Below are 18,007 nucleotides of genomic sequence, written 5' to 3' on the forward strand. Positions count from 1 at the left end.
GAATATTTGCATAGTATTCAAATAGGCATGTTCCTTGTTTCTGCCTGTCTCTGTCTCTCTTGTTTACTCTTGTGGGTTCGAGGTCGTTGTGAATCCTGGTAGAAAAGAAGAAATATTGGCTCATACATGCATATATACGTAGACACACATTACTTACAAACGCATACATACGTACGTACATAAGACAAGGTGTAATTCAAGGGAAATTTGGCTGCTATTTCTGGAAGGTCGAGTGACCATATTCAGGCTGGGTCATTGGCTCGGACTTCTTTTTTTTACATAAACGTGGGAATGTATTACCGCTGATCCAGTATCCCGTTTTTTCCTTCCAAATTTTCTTTATTGACCTTTCTTCTTGATGAAGGATGATTGTTCGAAACGTCAACTTTCATCCACAGCATTATTACATTGTATTGATTTGTTCATCGCCTCTGTTCAATTAAAAAAACGTCTTTTGCCTCGTTTTTTTTCTCGTTTTATCTGGATATTTAATTACCGAGTAGACTCCAACTTAATCTGATTTTTAAAAATGTCTTTTATCTTGTTACAGTCATTAGACTGCGGCCATGTTGGGGCACCCCTTTGAAGGATTTTAATTGAACAAATCACCCTTAGCGCATAGTTTTTAAAGCCTGGTTTTTATTCTATCGATTTCTTCGGTCAAGCCTCTAAGCTACGGAGACGTAATCAAACCGAGGCTAGTAGTCAAACTTTGTGTGAGAGGATAGACGCAAAGACAAACAAACAAACAAACACACACACGCACGCGCGATTGGCTTCTTTCAGTTTCCGTCTACCAAATCCATTCACAAGGCTTTGATTGGCATGTGACTATAGTAGAAAACACTTGCCTCAGGGGTCACGTAGTGAGACTGAACTCAAAACCCCTGTGGTTGGGAAGCGAGTGCCTTAACCACGCCTGCGCCTAATAAACTGGATTTATTACTTCCTTTCACCAACCTAAACCATCTTTGTGATATTGGGTAGATAGACACTGTATGGAACTCGCCGGATGTATTTATAGTTCAAGGAGTCACACATTGATTCTACCCGAGAATTACATTAAGGGTACACATTGGTCTGCGGGATACTGAGCTACATAATCTAATTCAATGAGTAGGCTAGTTGATTGTATACCCAAAATGCTTATCGTTCATCTACATGTATTCACGCACATACATACATACATACATACATATATCGTGGTACACCGTCGGTTACGACGACGAGGGTTCCAGTTGATCCGATCAACGGAACAGCCAGCTCGTGAAATTAACGTGCAAGTGGCTGAGCACTCCACAGACACGTGTACCCTTAACGTAGTTCTCAGGGAGATTCAGCGTGACACACACTCACAACGCCCGGTCTGGGAATCGAAACCGCGATCCCACGACCGAGACTGACCACTCCGCTGCCCTAACCACTGGGCCATTGCGCCTCCACAAATATACATACAAGCGTACACACACACACACATTGCACACATGTATATACAACACGCACATATATATGTGTATATATATATATATATATATATATATATATATATATATATATATATATGTATATATATATATGTATATATATGTATGTATGTATGTGTGTGTATAAACACTCACATATGATAATATGGTAATACTTATCCCCACTTAAAAGTGGATGAAGTGGGAATAAATATTAAGTTTTGGTAATAATACTGCTTCTATCGCTATTGTATGCATATATATATATATATATATATATATATATATATATATATATATATATATATATATATATGTATGTATATATACATATATATATGCATACACATATGTATATGTATATATACATATATATATGCATACACATATGTATATGTATATATACATATATATATACATACACATATGTATATGAATATATACATATGCATATATATACATACATCTATATACACATACGCATATATATATTTCAGAAGAAGGGCCCAGGAAACTATGGGTTTCTATGGAGGACATTTGTACTCAGCTGCCTGGACCACTGCTCTTAACTGTGGTTACCCTACAGTGTCAAAATAATAGCAGAACTTGAGGCAGTTCAGTGATGTTACATCAGGAAGATTGCATGAACGGAATAGTTGAGCTACTGGGAGAGTGAAAGAGCTACGACTCTTTCTTGGAACGAAGACGGTACAGGTATGCAGTGGAAGAGAGGTATGTATGGAAGATCATTGAGGGGCTGGTACCAAACTTTGGAATCGAGAGGTATACCAGTCCCCGAACTGGACGTCACTGCACTTCTAAAAGTCGCAGCTATCCCGTCAATTGCGAGGACCATGTACTGCAATAACTTGGGATTCAAGGGCTCACAACTATTTAAAGTCTTTCCAGAACATCTGAGGGGGTCTTCATGGAGTAGGGGTAGACGTTTTCGAGAAACAGACCTCCTGCTATCCAAGGTCCCAGATAAACCGATACCAAGGTAGGAGAGTCAAAAGAGGGCAGTAATGTTGAACTCGCTCCTTCACCAAAAGTCAATCACATAGAATTGGCCATTGAAAGGGTTATTACACTGGTGGTGCTCCAGCATGGCCACATTTCAAATACTAAGAAATAAGCATACTCAATTTGATTTATACCAAATGATTTAGGAAAATGAATGCGTTATTTCCCTTGGCTGTTAAAATCTGGGTGAATGGGTTATTTCCCATGGCGGTTAAAATGACACAGATATATATACGGATCCCTTCCAGAGGCCCTATTATCGATTTTTCAACAATCTTAGTATGCCATCAGTTTTCCAGACATGAGTTCTACTCACGTGTCAAGTTCCATTAAAATCGATAAAACGATGTAGGAGGAGTTAGCTAACAACTCCACAAACACACTCACAAAGAGAATTTACCACATATGTATGTATATATATATATGGGAGAATGTACGAAAAAAAAAACAATAACCGACGAGGACAGGTGGTGTAAACAACAAAAGGATGTATTAGTATGACGCTCGGGAATACGGAAAGTCTTTAACGTTTCGAGCTACGCTCTTCAACAGAAAGAATACGGAGAAAACAAGGAGAAAAACACGGAGAAAAAAAATTTGAATGGTGTTGGTCAACGGTCTATCATAGCTTCTGCTGACCGGAAGTTAGAAAGTTTACACAGGAGAGCTAAGAAAAGGGGGAGATAACAACACACGCGCGCGCGCGCGCACACACACACACACACACACACACATAAATATACACACACTCACACGAATATATGCACATATTACAAGCACTACAGAACATCGACTCTATCCATATTAGAAAGTCAGAATGGGTAGGTGAATGTCATGGGTACATACCTTCCTTTCTAAGTAAACCATAAATAAATAAATAATAATGATAATAATACTAATAATAATACCAATTTCAAATTTTGCCACAAGAGCAGTCAATTTTGGGGGAGGGGATGAGTCGGTTATATCGACCCAGTGTTTCACTGGTACTTAATTTATCGACCTCGAAAGGATGAAAGGCAAAGTCGACCTCGGTGGAATTTGAACTTAGAACGTGAAGACGGACGAAACACCGCTAAGCATTTCGCCCTGCGTGCTAACGATTCTGCCAGCTCGCCGCCTTTATATGATGATAATAACAATAGAGACAAAGAGAAGCTTGTTGAGACTTGAAACCCACCCTTTAACCTTTGTGGCCAACATTAGTTAAAGATCAAAGAGATGCGACGAAGTCTTACGTGTTTACACGGAAAACAACGAAAGCGACCGACATTGTTGACATTCTGTCAATGAAATCAAAGCAAACATGTTTCTTCACTGCTTTCAACTCTACTGCCTGAACCTACCACCACTTGTATGGATTGTGTGTGTGTGTGTGTGTGTGTGTCTATGTATGTGTGCGTGTATGTGTGCGCGCGCACGCGCGCTTATGTATGCGTGCATGTGTGCGTGTGTGTATATGTATGTACGTATATATGTATGTGTATGTATGTATATGTGTGTGTGTGTGTGTGTGTGTATATATATATATATATCTTATATATAGATGGCAATTTCTGTCTGTTACCATCTCATTGTCTAAATCAGCGAACCAACCTTCACGAAAGTTTGCGTACATGTTAAACTAATATCCAGTTAAATTATAGGCTAATTTGATTTCAATAAAAATCGCTAGTGGGCCTCGTACGGGGGTTGGGCTATTATATGATAAAATGAGAAGGGTACAAACGTGTTAGGTTGAGATGAACGTGATGGTTTATATAATGAGGGTGACTGATATCAGAGAAGGGGTGGAAACAAAAAGAGATAGAGAGAGTGGGCGAGATAGGGACTGAGCAGCAGCAGAGAGAGAGAGAGAGAGAGTGAGAGAGAGAGAGAGAGAGAGAGATAGAGAGAGATAGAGAGGAGAGGGAGAGATAGAGATAGAGAGAAAGAGAGGAGAGAGAGAGAGAATGTGTTTACTGAATTTTTACCTATCAGTTAACGCATACGCTTTAGTGAATTAACTATCGTCTGCTCAGCCAAAACTTTTACATCTCTAACAACAGATGTAAAACTAACAAGTGAAAGGCAAACTGTTTTTATATTTGCTTTCAAATCACCGTATTAAGATTTATTAAAACTTTACTGAAACAATAAAACTAAAGATAATGTCTTTCATTTTTTTCCATAGATGAATAGCCCGTCGTTGTAGGGCAATTTTTACAATAATAATAATCTTATATAAATTTCTGTTTATTCCATGTCAGACCATGCCTTTCCCGACAGATAGGTCTCTGAACCAGTTTTTTCCCATGGCCAACTGTATGTAGGATGCTCAAGAGTCGGCAAACCAAATCATTTATTTATTTATGCTCCAGAGAGCAAGATCAAAAATGTAGTATATCAAGAGGCTCTGTAAAATTGATAGTAATCAGCCCTCAATCAATTCCTTCATAGTCGCACATCGTCAATCCTCTCATCCGTCCAACCATCCACCAGTTCAACTTTGATATTACCTTACCATTACAATCAATCAATTTTATGATTCAACTGTATTACTTGCCAGTATTTGTAAATCTGTCCCACGACACGGTGTATTTGTAAATCTATTTGTAATTTAAACGGGAAATGAACAGGGAACGGGATAGGACATGAAACAGTGTAATGGGAACGGGAACTGGAAATAACCCCCGCTTTTCCGGGTAGTACCGGGTAATTCAGTTAGTATATATATATATATATATATATATATATATACACTAGCGTAGCTAGTGTGTGTGTGTGTGCGATAGGGGCGGCACTTTTGGGTCTGCTGTCGACAATATGTATTTTTTGTGAGGTCCGGCAGCAGCACACACTCTAGCTATGCTATGTGTGTGTATACATACATACATACATACATACATACATACATACATACATACATACATACATATATATATATATATATATATATATATATATATATATATATTTATTTTTTATTTATTTATTTATTTATGTGTTTCAGCCAAGTGGCTGCGGTCATGCTGGTGCACCACCGTGATTTTCACGTTCCTTGCATGGCTCTTCTCTCCCACCTGACATGGTCCAATCAAGAGTTTTGATGGCACATCTGGTGTATAAGAGAATTTGACACAGCTGCCCTAAACTGCGTCTCATTACGAGCCATTGGTTCGTCTGGTATCGTGGAGAGGAAAGCGTCAAGTTTTGTCTTGAAGACCTCTGCATCCATGTCTTGCATGTCTCTCAAATGTTTTGGCAGGGCATTGAAGAGCTGAGGTCCTCTGAAACCGAGGCTGCTGCAGTATCTCGTTCTTATGTGAGATGCAGTGGACGGTACCTTTGGCACCATGCAGTGGCGACCCGTGCGGGCATTTCTGTAGTACTTGATACCAAAGTTTGGCACCAGTCCTTCCAGTATTTTCCATATGTATATTATTACATATCTCTCCCGCCTGCGCTCCAGGGAGTAGAGACCTAGTGCCTTCAGTCGCTCCCTGTAGTTCATCTGTTGGACTGTGGAAATCTTTTTTGTATAGTGCCGCTGAATTGCTTCGAGTTCTGCTGTCCGCTTAACACTGTGTGGTGACCACAACTGAGAGCAATAGTCTAGGCGGCTCAGAACAAATGTCTTCCATAGAATCAACATGACTTTTTGATCCCTTGTACGGAAAGTCCTCAGTATCCACCCCGCCAGTTGTCTGCACCTTGCTGTCAACTTGACAATGTGCATGTGAAATGATGCATCACTACACATGTTGATGCCCAGATCTCTCACTGTTTGTGGTTCTGGGATTGCAGTACCTCCAGGCCCTGTGTATGCCAGTTGGGAGGTACTTGTGGTCTTGTAGCGCAGTACTTGAAATTTTTTTGCATTGAACTGCATATTATTTTGCTCTGCCCACTCATATATTGCATTTAGGTCATTCTGCAGGCTTACAATATCATCAGGATTCTTTATTGCCTGAGATATCTTTGTGTCATCAGCATAGCTAGTGACAGTGGCTCTCCGAGTGACCGTGGGCATGTCCAGAAGGGCCACTATGAACAGTAGTGGCCCCAGAACAGTTCCCTGTGGAACACCGCTCAATATTTGTGTTTCCCTAGATAGTTCTCCATTGGCTGCAACTGTCTGACTTCTACCATTCAAGAAGTCATGCAGCCACTCTCCTAATTTACCAGCTATGCCAAGGTTTCGCAGCTTGTGACATATCAAGCCATGATCAACTTTGTCAAAGGCTTTTGCAAAGTCGAGATATATCACATCAACATTTGAATGGTCAAGTAGCTGCTTCAGGACCCAGTCATAATGCTGCAAGAGCTGCGTGAGGCAGCTTCTACCTGGACGGAAACCATGCTGGGTCTCATTCAGCAAGTCATTTTCTTCTAGGAACGCAATCAATCTCCTTCTGACAATTCGTTCCATGACTTTGCTAATATGTGAAGTCAGAGAGATGGGCCTGTAGTTTCCAGCCTCTGCTCTGCTTCCACCTTTATGGATAGGACATATGGTGCCTTCCTTCAGCTTTTTGGGAAGTTTACCATTTGCAAGGAAACTCTGGAAGAGTATCCGGAGTGATCCTGCTAATTCTTGTTTACACGACTTTAAGAGGACAGCTGGGAAACCATCGGGGCCAGTTGCCGAATTTGAGCTCATTTCATTTATGGCAGCTATCACATCTTCCTCTTCAATGTCGATGTAGGTAATGGATGCAGTCCCCTTCTGCTGAGTGCTATTGTCAAAGAAATCAGCTGGGTTCTTTATCTGCATGTGACTCAGAGGAGAGGTGAAGACACTCTTGAATTGTGTACTGAGCACTTCACTTATCCATGTGGGATCTGCAGTCAGTGAGCCATTAGGCAGGAACAGGGGTCCTATCTTATACTGCACCGTAGCAGTCTCCTTTGCAAATCTATAGAAAGCCTTGGGGTTTGTTTTTATGCTTTCTACTGCTCTCTTTTCCTTCTCTGCTCTCTCCTTTTCATGGGAGAGTTTAATTTTGTTTTCTGTTTCTAACAGTGTTAGTTTTAATTTAGCCCTTTTCCTATCCTCCAGTTCTCTATTTAACTGGTTTGAGACCTTTGTTCTGTGTCTCATAAGGATTTTCCTGTCTCTAGGAATTCTATTGGCATGTTTGCTGGTCTTTCTATATGGCACGTATTTGGTGCATATGTCTTGTATGGTTGACATAAAATGACTTAGTTTGAGGTCATTGTCTTGTATAGAAAGGCTGTCATGCCAGTTTTGATTTCGAATCTCTCTGCGAATTGACTTCCAGTCCGCCCCGTGGAAATTCAGGTTGGATATTGCTTGAGTCCTCCTGATGGGGTGGGTGTCAGTGGGTTGTCTAGGACCATACATAGTTAATTCTATAATGTTATGATCTGAGAGAGATGTGGGCGTTATTTTCACATTATGGATTAGGCTCACATTGTTTGTGAAGCAGAGATCCAAAATATTGCTTCCCCTGGTTGGTTGGAGTATCACTTGTTCCATGAACAGCATGTTGGATAGTTCTAGCAATGATTTTGCCTGGCTTTGTTCATGCAGTGACATCCCAGAGAGGATGTGACCTTCAGGCCATTTAACATTTGGGAGGTTAAAGTCGCCTAGGAAAAGTATATTGATGTGTTGGTCCAGATTTGTCAGGACCTCTTCTATGCGTCTGAGGCTGTCCTCAAATTTCCCTTCCTGCTTTGCGGTATTTGGTGGACGGTATGTTGAGCATACAACTACATCAATTTGTTTTATGTGTACTATTAAAGTATCACATACAGAGTTTGAGTGTGATAGTAGTAGTAGGGGTGTGACATCTTCTCGGATGTACATTGCAACTCCCCCATGACTTCTATCCCTTCTGTCTGTTCGGAGTACGGCATACTCTGGTATATTTATCTCCGCATCTGCTATATTAGGTGTTAGATGCGTTTCGGTAAGCACCATGCATATTGCTTGATTGCATGTTACTAGGTCTTTCAAGTATAAGAACTTGTCTTTGCCGCCTGTTCGTAATAGGCCCCGGATATTCAGTAGGAATATGGGTGTGATATCTGTGCAGGGGTTCCTGGTGTTAGCGGTGGCCATCCCTGATCCATCATCTGTGGTGGTCTTGGACAATGGTTCGTGTGGCGTTGACTCTGTACCCTCTGCATCCACGTTAACTGTTGTACCATTTTCTGGGCCAAGCTTAAAAAAGCTTGCTGCTCAGCTACTGCAGTTCGTACAGCCTCTGCATATAGCCTTTTTTTGGGAGCAGAAGGAATATACGGACTTCTCTCTTTGTGAGTCCTGTTGGTATTCGGTGGATTATGTGTACGTAGATTTAAGCTTTCTGGTCTCCCTTTTCTGCGCCCCCGCTTATTTTGTTGTAAGTGGTTATCTACCTTGTTTAGCTGGTGGTGTTTGGGATGGGCAAATTTGCAGTTTTGTCCCTTTTCCCCGTGCCAGCAGGTACCATTTAGGTAGAATTTACAGATCTGTTTCTTTTTCTTTTTCTTTTTCTCTGTGTGACGTGTTTGGGCTTGAAGCCTGTTTGTGTTTACCGTCTTCTTGTCTGTTCTCCTGTCTTTGTCGTTTGTGGTGCAGCGTTGACTGTATTCACCATGGTCATTGCATCCCTCATCAGTGGCTACAGCACTGGTGGCATCTGCCTTGTCTTGGTGATTCGTTTGGTCCTCCTGAGCCTGAGCACAGTGTGCAGGGTCTTCACTGTCCATTTTTGTGTCCGTGTCTCTCATAATGCCTTTTAGGAGGTCAAGGTGCGGTTTCACGAGCTCGTAGGAGCGAATGAGCTCCAGTTTCTTTCGATCAATTTGGGCCATTGACCTGTGGAAATTGTACCTATCCAGGCTTTCGGCTATTAGATCATTTGCTGGTGATCCTTTGGCCAGGTTCCATGCGTGTATAAGAAGACGAACTTCTTCTAGCTGCCAGTTTCGGCGCATCTTCATCTTCTTGTTGGCCTCAACTTGGCGCTGTACAAAGTCTCGTCCTCTGGTATCCATGGTGCACGATATTTGAGAGAGAGGGGTTATCTTAAAGAATATAGGAATAGTACTAGAAAGAAAGAAGAGTATAAAGAGGGGAGGGAGAAGGGAGAATACGAAGTAGAGCGAGTAGAGAGTGCGTACAGAGTACGAGATAGATAGATAGAGAGAGAGAGAGAGAGAGAGAGAGAGAGAGAGAGAGAGAGAGAGTGGATGTGATAGGAATAGAGATGTATGAGAGAGAGAGAGAGAAGATAACTCAAGAGAGAAACAAACAAAACGAGACAAGACAAAATGAAAAGAATAATGAAAATAATAAAAATATATACATATATACATACATATATATATATATATATATATACATATATATATATGTATGTATATATGAGGGAGAGAGGATAACTCGAGAGAGAGAAACAAACAAGACAAAATGAAAATGAGAAGAAAAACGAAAAATTAAAAACGAGAAATATATATATCACGGAGAACAGAGAGAGAGGGTGAGAAACAGAGAAACTAAGAGAGAAAAAGTGAGGGAGAGAAGATGGGATAAGAGTAGAATAGAGATTTCGATTAAGAGTGTTAAAACGAGGTGACTATAAGGGAAAATGAGTGAAAACTTTTAATACTTTAAATAAACTAAGAAGAACGATTTTATCGTAAATAAGTTTAATCGTAAATAAACAAAAACTATTCTGTGAGAGAAATTACAGTATGTTAACAAACAAACTTAGTATGTAAATAAACTAAGAAGAAGAAGAAACGATTTTATCGTAAGTAAATTTTATCGTAAATAAACAAAAACAAAACTATAAACAAAACAAAACTATTCTGTGAGACAGATTACGGTATGTTAACAAACAAGTGAAATAAATTATTTTGTCGTAAATTGTTTTTGGAGAGAGAATAGAATATTAATAAAACTTAGAAATAAAGAATAAAACTTAGCTCAGATTTCTATCTGTATAACCTCTCACCACGTGCGTGGTTTCTTCGAAGATGGTTGTTCGCTTTGGTTCGCTCACATTAACGTGCGTTGTATATATACTATTTACTTTCTTTTTCAACGGTTATAATGCAGGACCGTCGTTAAACAAACAGGTACCGAGTTTTGTGTCGGCTTCAGCGAATATTTATCTTCGATATATATATAAGAAAAAAAGGAAAAGAGTCAAAAGTACGGTTAGGCAGCTTTTTAATCGTTACAAATGTTTCGATACATACAGATCCTCGTATATACAAGATTTAAAGTTAAGTTTAAATTAAATTATTTGACGATTTACCTGTATAAGAAGATCTATATGTGTCTCCTCTGGCGATACTCAGTTGCTGTCTCCGTAGGCAAATTTAGATTTCCATGCTATAACATCCATGGCTTCTTATTTGGGAATTCTAAGGGTGAACGAACTCTATTTATACTCTTATACGTTCTTAACAGAACACACCTCAACTATATATATATATATATATATATATATATATATATATATATATATATATATATATATATATGTAAATAATAATAAAGGAGTTATGACGCAAAAACGTATATATTCAAATGAACATATTTATCTTCTTCAATATATATTTCAGTATAAAGAATTCATTAAGCGACTTAATAAATCAAAATTTCTTACACACCTTCAGGAATAAATATAACATCAGAAAAACTACATTCGGTTTTTAGAGCTTTTGCTAAAGCTTTAAAAATTTTGTTCGGTTTTTGTAATTGTGAAATTTTTTCGCCATGAACGGTTTGTATTTTTAAACCGAATGTAGTTTTTCTGATGTTATATTTATTCCTGAAGATGTGTAAGAAATTTTGATTTATTAAGTCTCTTAATGAATTCTTTATACTGAAATATATATTGAAGAAGATAAATATGTTCATTTGAATATATACGTTTTTGCGTCATAACCCCTTTATTATTATTAATATAACCAAAAGGATCGATTCTTGAAGAGTCTGCATACCTTCACTGTCGTTTTTTTCTGCTATTTTGGTGATGATTTTTTGAGTTAGCTTACCAATTATTTTTGTTGGTAGTTAATTTATAATATATATATATATATATATATATATATATATATATATATATATATACTGTCTCGAAAGTGGTTCAGCAAAAAAAAAAAACGATAGAATAAGTACCACCAGGCCTTAAAATACTGGGGGCGATTCATTCTGCTGAAAATTCTTCGAGGCGGTGCTCCAGTATGGCCGTAGCCAGATGACCGAAACACGTTAAAATATAAAAGATATATCCTAGTAGTAGCGATCTTTACGATCCAATCATTTAACGTATTTACTCATGAAAAGCTTGGTACAAAACCATTTCCTTCCATAGTTGTACTATAGTTCGCACTCCAAATTTTTCAGTTAAAAACCAAGTCTAAAATAATGCAACTTTTACACGAGGAAATTCGGTAACTGAGTTCTATATTTGAGAGATGAGGAATTATGTATATTGTTTACATTATATACATTGGACGGATATTTGTCCTCGTCTTGTTTGTTGTTAACACAACGTTTCGGCTGATGTACTCTCCAGCCTTCATCAGGTGTCCTGAGGGAATTTCGAACCTGGGTTCTCAAAAAAAGAAACAAAAAAACCCCAACAAAACAAAACAAAACAAAAAAGCAACAACCTTACTCATTGGTTTCAAATGTTGGCACCAGACTAGTAATTTCGAGAGAGGGAGTAAGTCGATTACGTCGACCCCAGGGCTCAACCGGTTCTTATTTTATCGACCCTGAAAGGATGAAAGGGAAAGTCGACCTCGTCGGAATTTGAACTCAGACTATAGAAACGGATGAATTGCTTATAAGGATGAATGAAAATATGACTTTGTATTTGTATTTCATTAATTAAATTCCATTAATTGAAATGTTTTTTGTTTTCTTTCTCTTCCATAGGTGTGTGTGTTGATCATCAACTGCCAACCAATAAATCATTTGATGAGGCATTCAATAAATTTTTAAGCAAACACCAGTACGAAGGGGCAGCGATTGCTTTATCAAGACATGGCAAACTTATTTATGCCAGAGGTTACGGGAAATTGCATAAAGAACACAAAATCATCCCAGAAACGTTGTTCCCCATTTCAAGCATTGCCAAGATGTTTACTGCAGTCTCCATTCTGAAATTAGCTGAAGAAAACAAATTGGGGCTGACAAGTAAAGTATTTGGTAAAAGAGGGATTTTAGGCCATTTGAAACCGTGGGGCGCTCATCATACTGACAAACTGTTGTATGAGATAACAATTGATGATCTGCTGCGCCATGCTGCTGGTTGGAACGCAAACAAACCACCTCTGTTTGATCCTCTGCTGAACTCTGTATATTTATCTAAAGGCTACCGTGTACCCAACATAACTGACATCATGAAGTTATCTCGACCAATAGAACTGAGAGATGTCATCAGATATGTCATTTCCCTTCCTCTTCACGATCGACCAGGTACACACTCGACATACTCAAATTTTGGTTACGTCATACTGGAACGAATTATCGAGAAGGTACAAGATTTAGGCTACGCTGATTTTGTTCGCAAGCACATTCTGGAGCCGTGTGGTATGTGGCATACAAAGGTTAGCATCGCTAACCACCATCACGATGAGAAAAACAAGAAGAACGGTGCTGTATTTCATATGCCGTCCAATACCTTACATGCTCCACCAGAACATGCCAGAGTTGAATGGCACTCCAATGTTTATGATATAATGCGCTTTTCTCGTTGTTTGGATTATTCTGGCGACCATCATCTTCTCAACGAGTCCGGAGTAAGAATGCTCTTGGAGAAACCAAGCCGTATAGTTGGACATGCCGATAGTTGGATGGGAGCTGGGGTCAATGTCAACAAGCATGGCCATATTTGGCAAGAAAGTGATATGAACACAGATGATATGCTCTTTTATCATAAAGGATTGTTGAAGTCTATCCATAAACACCACAACTCAACACATTCGTCAGCTGATGCATTTGTGATGCTGTTAGTTGGAAGAAAGAACAAAAATTTATTCAACAAAGAAATTTTACATTTTGCAAAGAATTTCGATATTCATACTCCTGATTATTTCAATTATGATCTGTCAGATATTCAAATTGGTACTCCAGCCGAAGGATCGCGGATCGTTAAGTATCAAGTACCAGAGAGACATATTTCAGCATATGTTAGTGCCATCCGAGAACAAGACTTTAAAGTGGAATGGATAAGTGCTTTTGAGTTTAAAGAAAAAACTTTTTTCAGTGTTATAGCCCACTTTAATCCTGGTCAAACTCCAGACGCCTTCTATCTCGAACATGGTTTAGAAGAAAAGAGACTTCTACATTACAAGCATGTCTATGCAAGAAGTGATGCCTACCTGAAATTGATACAAACATATACAAGTTATTCACACGGAGGCAAGCAAAAATATATGGCACTTTTTAACAAGGAAAAAGAACCCCCAGTGGATATTAAATTCGGAATTCGGCAATATTCTCAAAGTTATAAACTCTTCGCTCATGTATATAACGAGAAGGGTTACGTTCCGCGGGTTCAAAGTTTTTTCCACATAAACCACGAACCATTGGTATGCTTTATTCTGGAAAAGAAACCCATTAAATTTTCTAAAGAGTATATGAATATCAGTTTACGAGATCTTATCTTTAGTATGAAACTAAATTTCAAATCTGGCCGAGTCATGACATACCTGGATTCTTCAAGCCGCTATAAAAAACCTCGATTTTCGGTAATTTATCGCAGAGACAGTACCAGACAAGGTCTCTTCAAACATAACCTTACTGCTTCAGGTGTAGGTAAAGTTATTGCTTATCATTACTTTAGAGGGAGCTATTTCCCGAAACTGCTTGTGGGCTATGTAAATAAGAAGGGCGTTTTGTATTATGCCGTTTATCTTGAGCGAAAAACTTCTTTAAAAAACAAAAAAATGAACTAAAAAAAGCAACAGAACATCACAGACTTATCAATTGAAAACAAAACAAACTATTAAAAAACGCGGTGGAATGTCATTAAAAATTAAATTACCTAAATGAATACAGTTTTTTTTATGGTTATAAAACATTTTCCGCAATTAAAAAGCGAAGAAGATTATTGTTACGGTTTGAGCTATTATTTAAACATTACATCGAATGTTTTCCTCCTTTTGTAAAGATCAGTTCAGTAGGACGTAGCTGTGATCGTGTCTCATCGTGTCTCATCTAGTCAAATACTGATACATCAAACTCTGGTTACAAGACTGAGCGAATCACCCGCAGTAAATCACGAACGCGCGCGTACGCACGCTTGCACACACACACACACACACACACACACACACACGCACACACACACTGGTATACCCATATGCACTCTCATTAACACACATAAACAGAAACATCTATACACACAGATACACACTATGAACAACATCTTTGCACAAACTACTTAACGTCTGGCTTTGATAAACGTCTTCATATTTTCCATCATCAAAATTTGTTTGAAATCGATGTATTCTTTACAAAATCAATACATCATATAAGATCAATACATTGCAATTTGAAATAAATAAATAAATAAAATTTTATTGATATTTCCCCATATTCTGCCATTTTTCACGTCATGCTCCGTTTAGTAATTTTCTTTTTTTTTATTGGTTCATCTTTAAATGTTATTCGTGTTATATTTTTTGTTTTTAAACATTACGAAAATATATTTTAAACTTTTGGTTTCTTTGGATAAAAAAATCGAAGAACTACCTTTGATAATTCTTGGAATTACAACAACCACTTCAACATCAACGATTCCACTTCCGTTACAACAGCAATGAATGTATTTGGAATTAATAAAATTGTATCCGTTCTATATTTTTTGAGTTTTTAATTGGATTTGAAAATATTTTTCTTAATTCGGATATCTCGATTCTTAACTTTTTCTTAGTTTTTTTCTTTTACATATTTCAGTCATTGGACTGCGGCCATGCTGGGGCACCGCCTTGAAGGGTTTTAGTCGAACAAATCGATTCTAGTAGTTATTTTTTTTTTAAAGCTTAGCACTTATTCTATCGGTGTCTTTTTCAAGTACTATGGAAAAAAAAAAGAAAAAAGATGGTAGAGGCATACCTCAGAAAAGGTCTCAGAAAATGTCAAATTGTATACCAGAGAAAAATCAGCTGGTTATTGTCAAGCAAAACGACTGCCTTCTAATTGAGATTTCAGTCCCAATAGATGGCAATAACAAGAAATGGAGAGACTATCGAAATATAAAGCATGCGATAATCGTTTCCACTATAGGTACAAGGCCTGAGATTTGGAGGGAGGGGATGAGTCGATTACATCAACCCCAGTATGCAACTGGTACTTAATTTATCGACCCCGAAAGGATTAAAGGCAAAGTCGACTTCGGTGGAATTTGAACTCAGAATGTAGCGACAGGCGAAATACCGAAAAGCATTTTGTCCGACGCTCCAACGATTCTGCCAGCTCGCCGCCATCACAAAGCGCGCAATGATGATGATGATGATGATGGTGGTGGTGGTGGTGGTGGTGGTGGTGGTGGTGGTGGTGATAGGAGTAGGAGTAATTCTTAAGAATACAGTGTGATACCAATGGTGATTGGTATACTTGGAAGTATCAGTACCCAACTACCAACATGACTCAAAAGATTGGTACAAATGTAAAGATAGAACACCTACAAAAATCATCATTGAATCCGGTTATAAATATCTGGGAATACTTGAGGCAGATGGAATTAAACACAACGATATGAAAGAAAAGATAAAGGAAGGGAACCTGTGGTGAGTGAGAATAATATTGGCCTCAAAGCTGAATGCCAGAAATATAATTTCGGCAATAAACTTGCGCGCAGTCGCAGTAGTTCGGTATGGCGCTGGAATCCTGAAGTGGAGAGAGGAGGAGTTAAAGGAGTTGGACAGGAAGATAAGAAAGCTCCTAACGATGCATGGAGCCCATCATCCTTGTGCAGACACTGATCGCCTATACATGAAGAGAGCAAGTGGAGGAAGACTGATAAGTGTGGAAGACTGCGTACGTCTCGAATTCGGGAGCTTAACGAGATACTTATCCCAACGTAAGGATACCTTGCTAGTGTCAGCTGTGAATAAGAGAGTACTGAAAGCAGGGAAAAGAGGAAAAACAAAAGAAGTACAAAAAGGACATGAAGAAGAATTACGCCAGAAGGAACTACACAATCGACTCCATGTGGCCACAACAGAAGTTGCTGGAAAACATAGGCGGGATTGGTTGAAGAAAGGACCACTGAAAAAAGAGACCGAGAGCACTATACTGGCAGCGCAAGACCAAGCTTTGGCCACGAATTGGAGGGTCAACCTTAGGAATGAGCAAGTGTCTTCGCTGTGCCGCATCTGTAATAGAGTGGATGAAGCCATTGCCAATATCACGAAAGAATGCTGTAGACTTGCCCAAAACTACTACAAGTTGTAGCGACACGATGCGGTAGTGATAGTGTTACATTGGAAAGTGCTACATTGTGCGAAAAGTGGGGGCTAGAGAGAGGCAAGACGTGGTATGAGCACAAGCTGCAGAGAATGGCGGAGTCAGAGACTTGCAGAACTCTGTGGGATTACCCAATCCAAACAGATCAGGTGTTAGAGCATAACAGACCGGACTTAGTGGTGGTGGACAAGATGCACTACATGTGCTATATAGTTGACGCTGCATACCCCTTTGACCCACAAATAATCAAGGAGGAAGGTGAAAAAAATAGATAGATACGACACAATAAGTACGAAATAGTCCGACTGTGAAAAATGAAGGTGAACATAATGCCAATTATTGTTGGGTCAGAAGGCATCAATAGGAATATAAAGGAAATCGAAATAGAGTGCCCAGTAGAACTGCTGCAAAAGGTTTGCCTCCTTGGTACGGCCAGAATAATCAGGAAAGTGTTAGATAATTGAAAAGAACAAATAGCATGATACCGTAGGCAGCAGGTAGCAAACCCGCTACGTATGCAAGACTTCAAGAGTTACAACAAAACCTGAGATAAAAGGATGAAAGGTAAAGTCGCTCTCGGCGGAATTTGACCCCAGAATGTGAAAACGGACAAAATGCCGCTAATCATTTCGCCTGGTGTACTAACGATTCTGCCTGCTCGCTTCCTTTGTAAGCAGAAATATTTTTTTCTTTATTGCTCACAAGGGGCTAAACATAGAGGGAACAAACACGGACAGACAAAGGGATTAAGTCGATTACATTGATTCCAGTGCGTAACTGGTACTTTATTTATCAATCTCGAAAGGATGAAAGGCAAGGTCGACCTCGGCGGAATTTGAACTCAGAACGTAACGGCAGACGAAATACAGCTAAGCATTTCGTCCGGCGTGCTAACGATTCTGCCTGCTCGCCGTCCTTAGTAACAAAATATTGGTAAGTCTTTTAGTATGTTTACTGTTGGCTTCATTTTGTTCTGATTGGTTGGAAGAAATGAGAGTTATCATATGCTTCCATTCTCGTTCTCACAGAATAAAACTTATTTTAATTTGGAATAGGGGAGGGCAAAAAAAAAAATGATGGCAAGTCAGAG

General features: G+C 38.9%; 2 protein-coding genes across 2 annotated transcripts in view; both read left to right on the plus strand.

Annotated features, from left to right (window-relative positions):
* Nucleotides 1-15,305, plus strand: part of LOC106869730 (uncharacterized) — a 38,542-nt gene extending 23,237 nt beyond the window's left edge. Inside the window, exon 2 of the mRNA XM_014915585.3 lies at nucleotides 12,379-15,305. Within this exon, the coding sequence (XP_014771071.2) occupies nucleotides 12,379-14,402 (2,024 nt within the window). The 3' untranslated portion in view covers nucleotides 14,403-15,305. The remainder of the gene's footprint in view (nucleotides 1-12,378) is intronic.
* Nucleotides 15,306-16,093: 788 nt separating this feature from the next.
* On the plus strand, nucleotides 16,094-17,454 carry LOC149136679 (uncharacterized). Its single transcript, XM_089348408.1, has 2 exons — nucleotides 16,094-16,117; nucleotides 16,267-17,454. Exons 1-2 carry the CDS (start codon nucleotides 16,094-16,096, stop codon nucleotides 16,903-16,905), a joined length of 663 nt encoding a protein of 220 aa, XP_089204534.1. The 3' UTR covers nucleotides 16,906-17,454.
* Nucleotides 17,455-18,007: the final 553 nt, after the last annotated feature.

The sequence above is a fragment of the Octopus bimaculoides genome, chromosome 3 (assembly GCF_046866305.1).
Source record: "Octopus bimaculoides isolate indiv1 chromosome 3, ASM4686630v1, whole genome shotgun sequence".
Taxonomy (NCBI): Eukaryota; Metazoa; Mollusca; class Cephalopoda; order Octopoda; family Octopodidae; genus Octopus; species Octopus bimaculoides.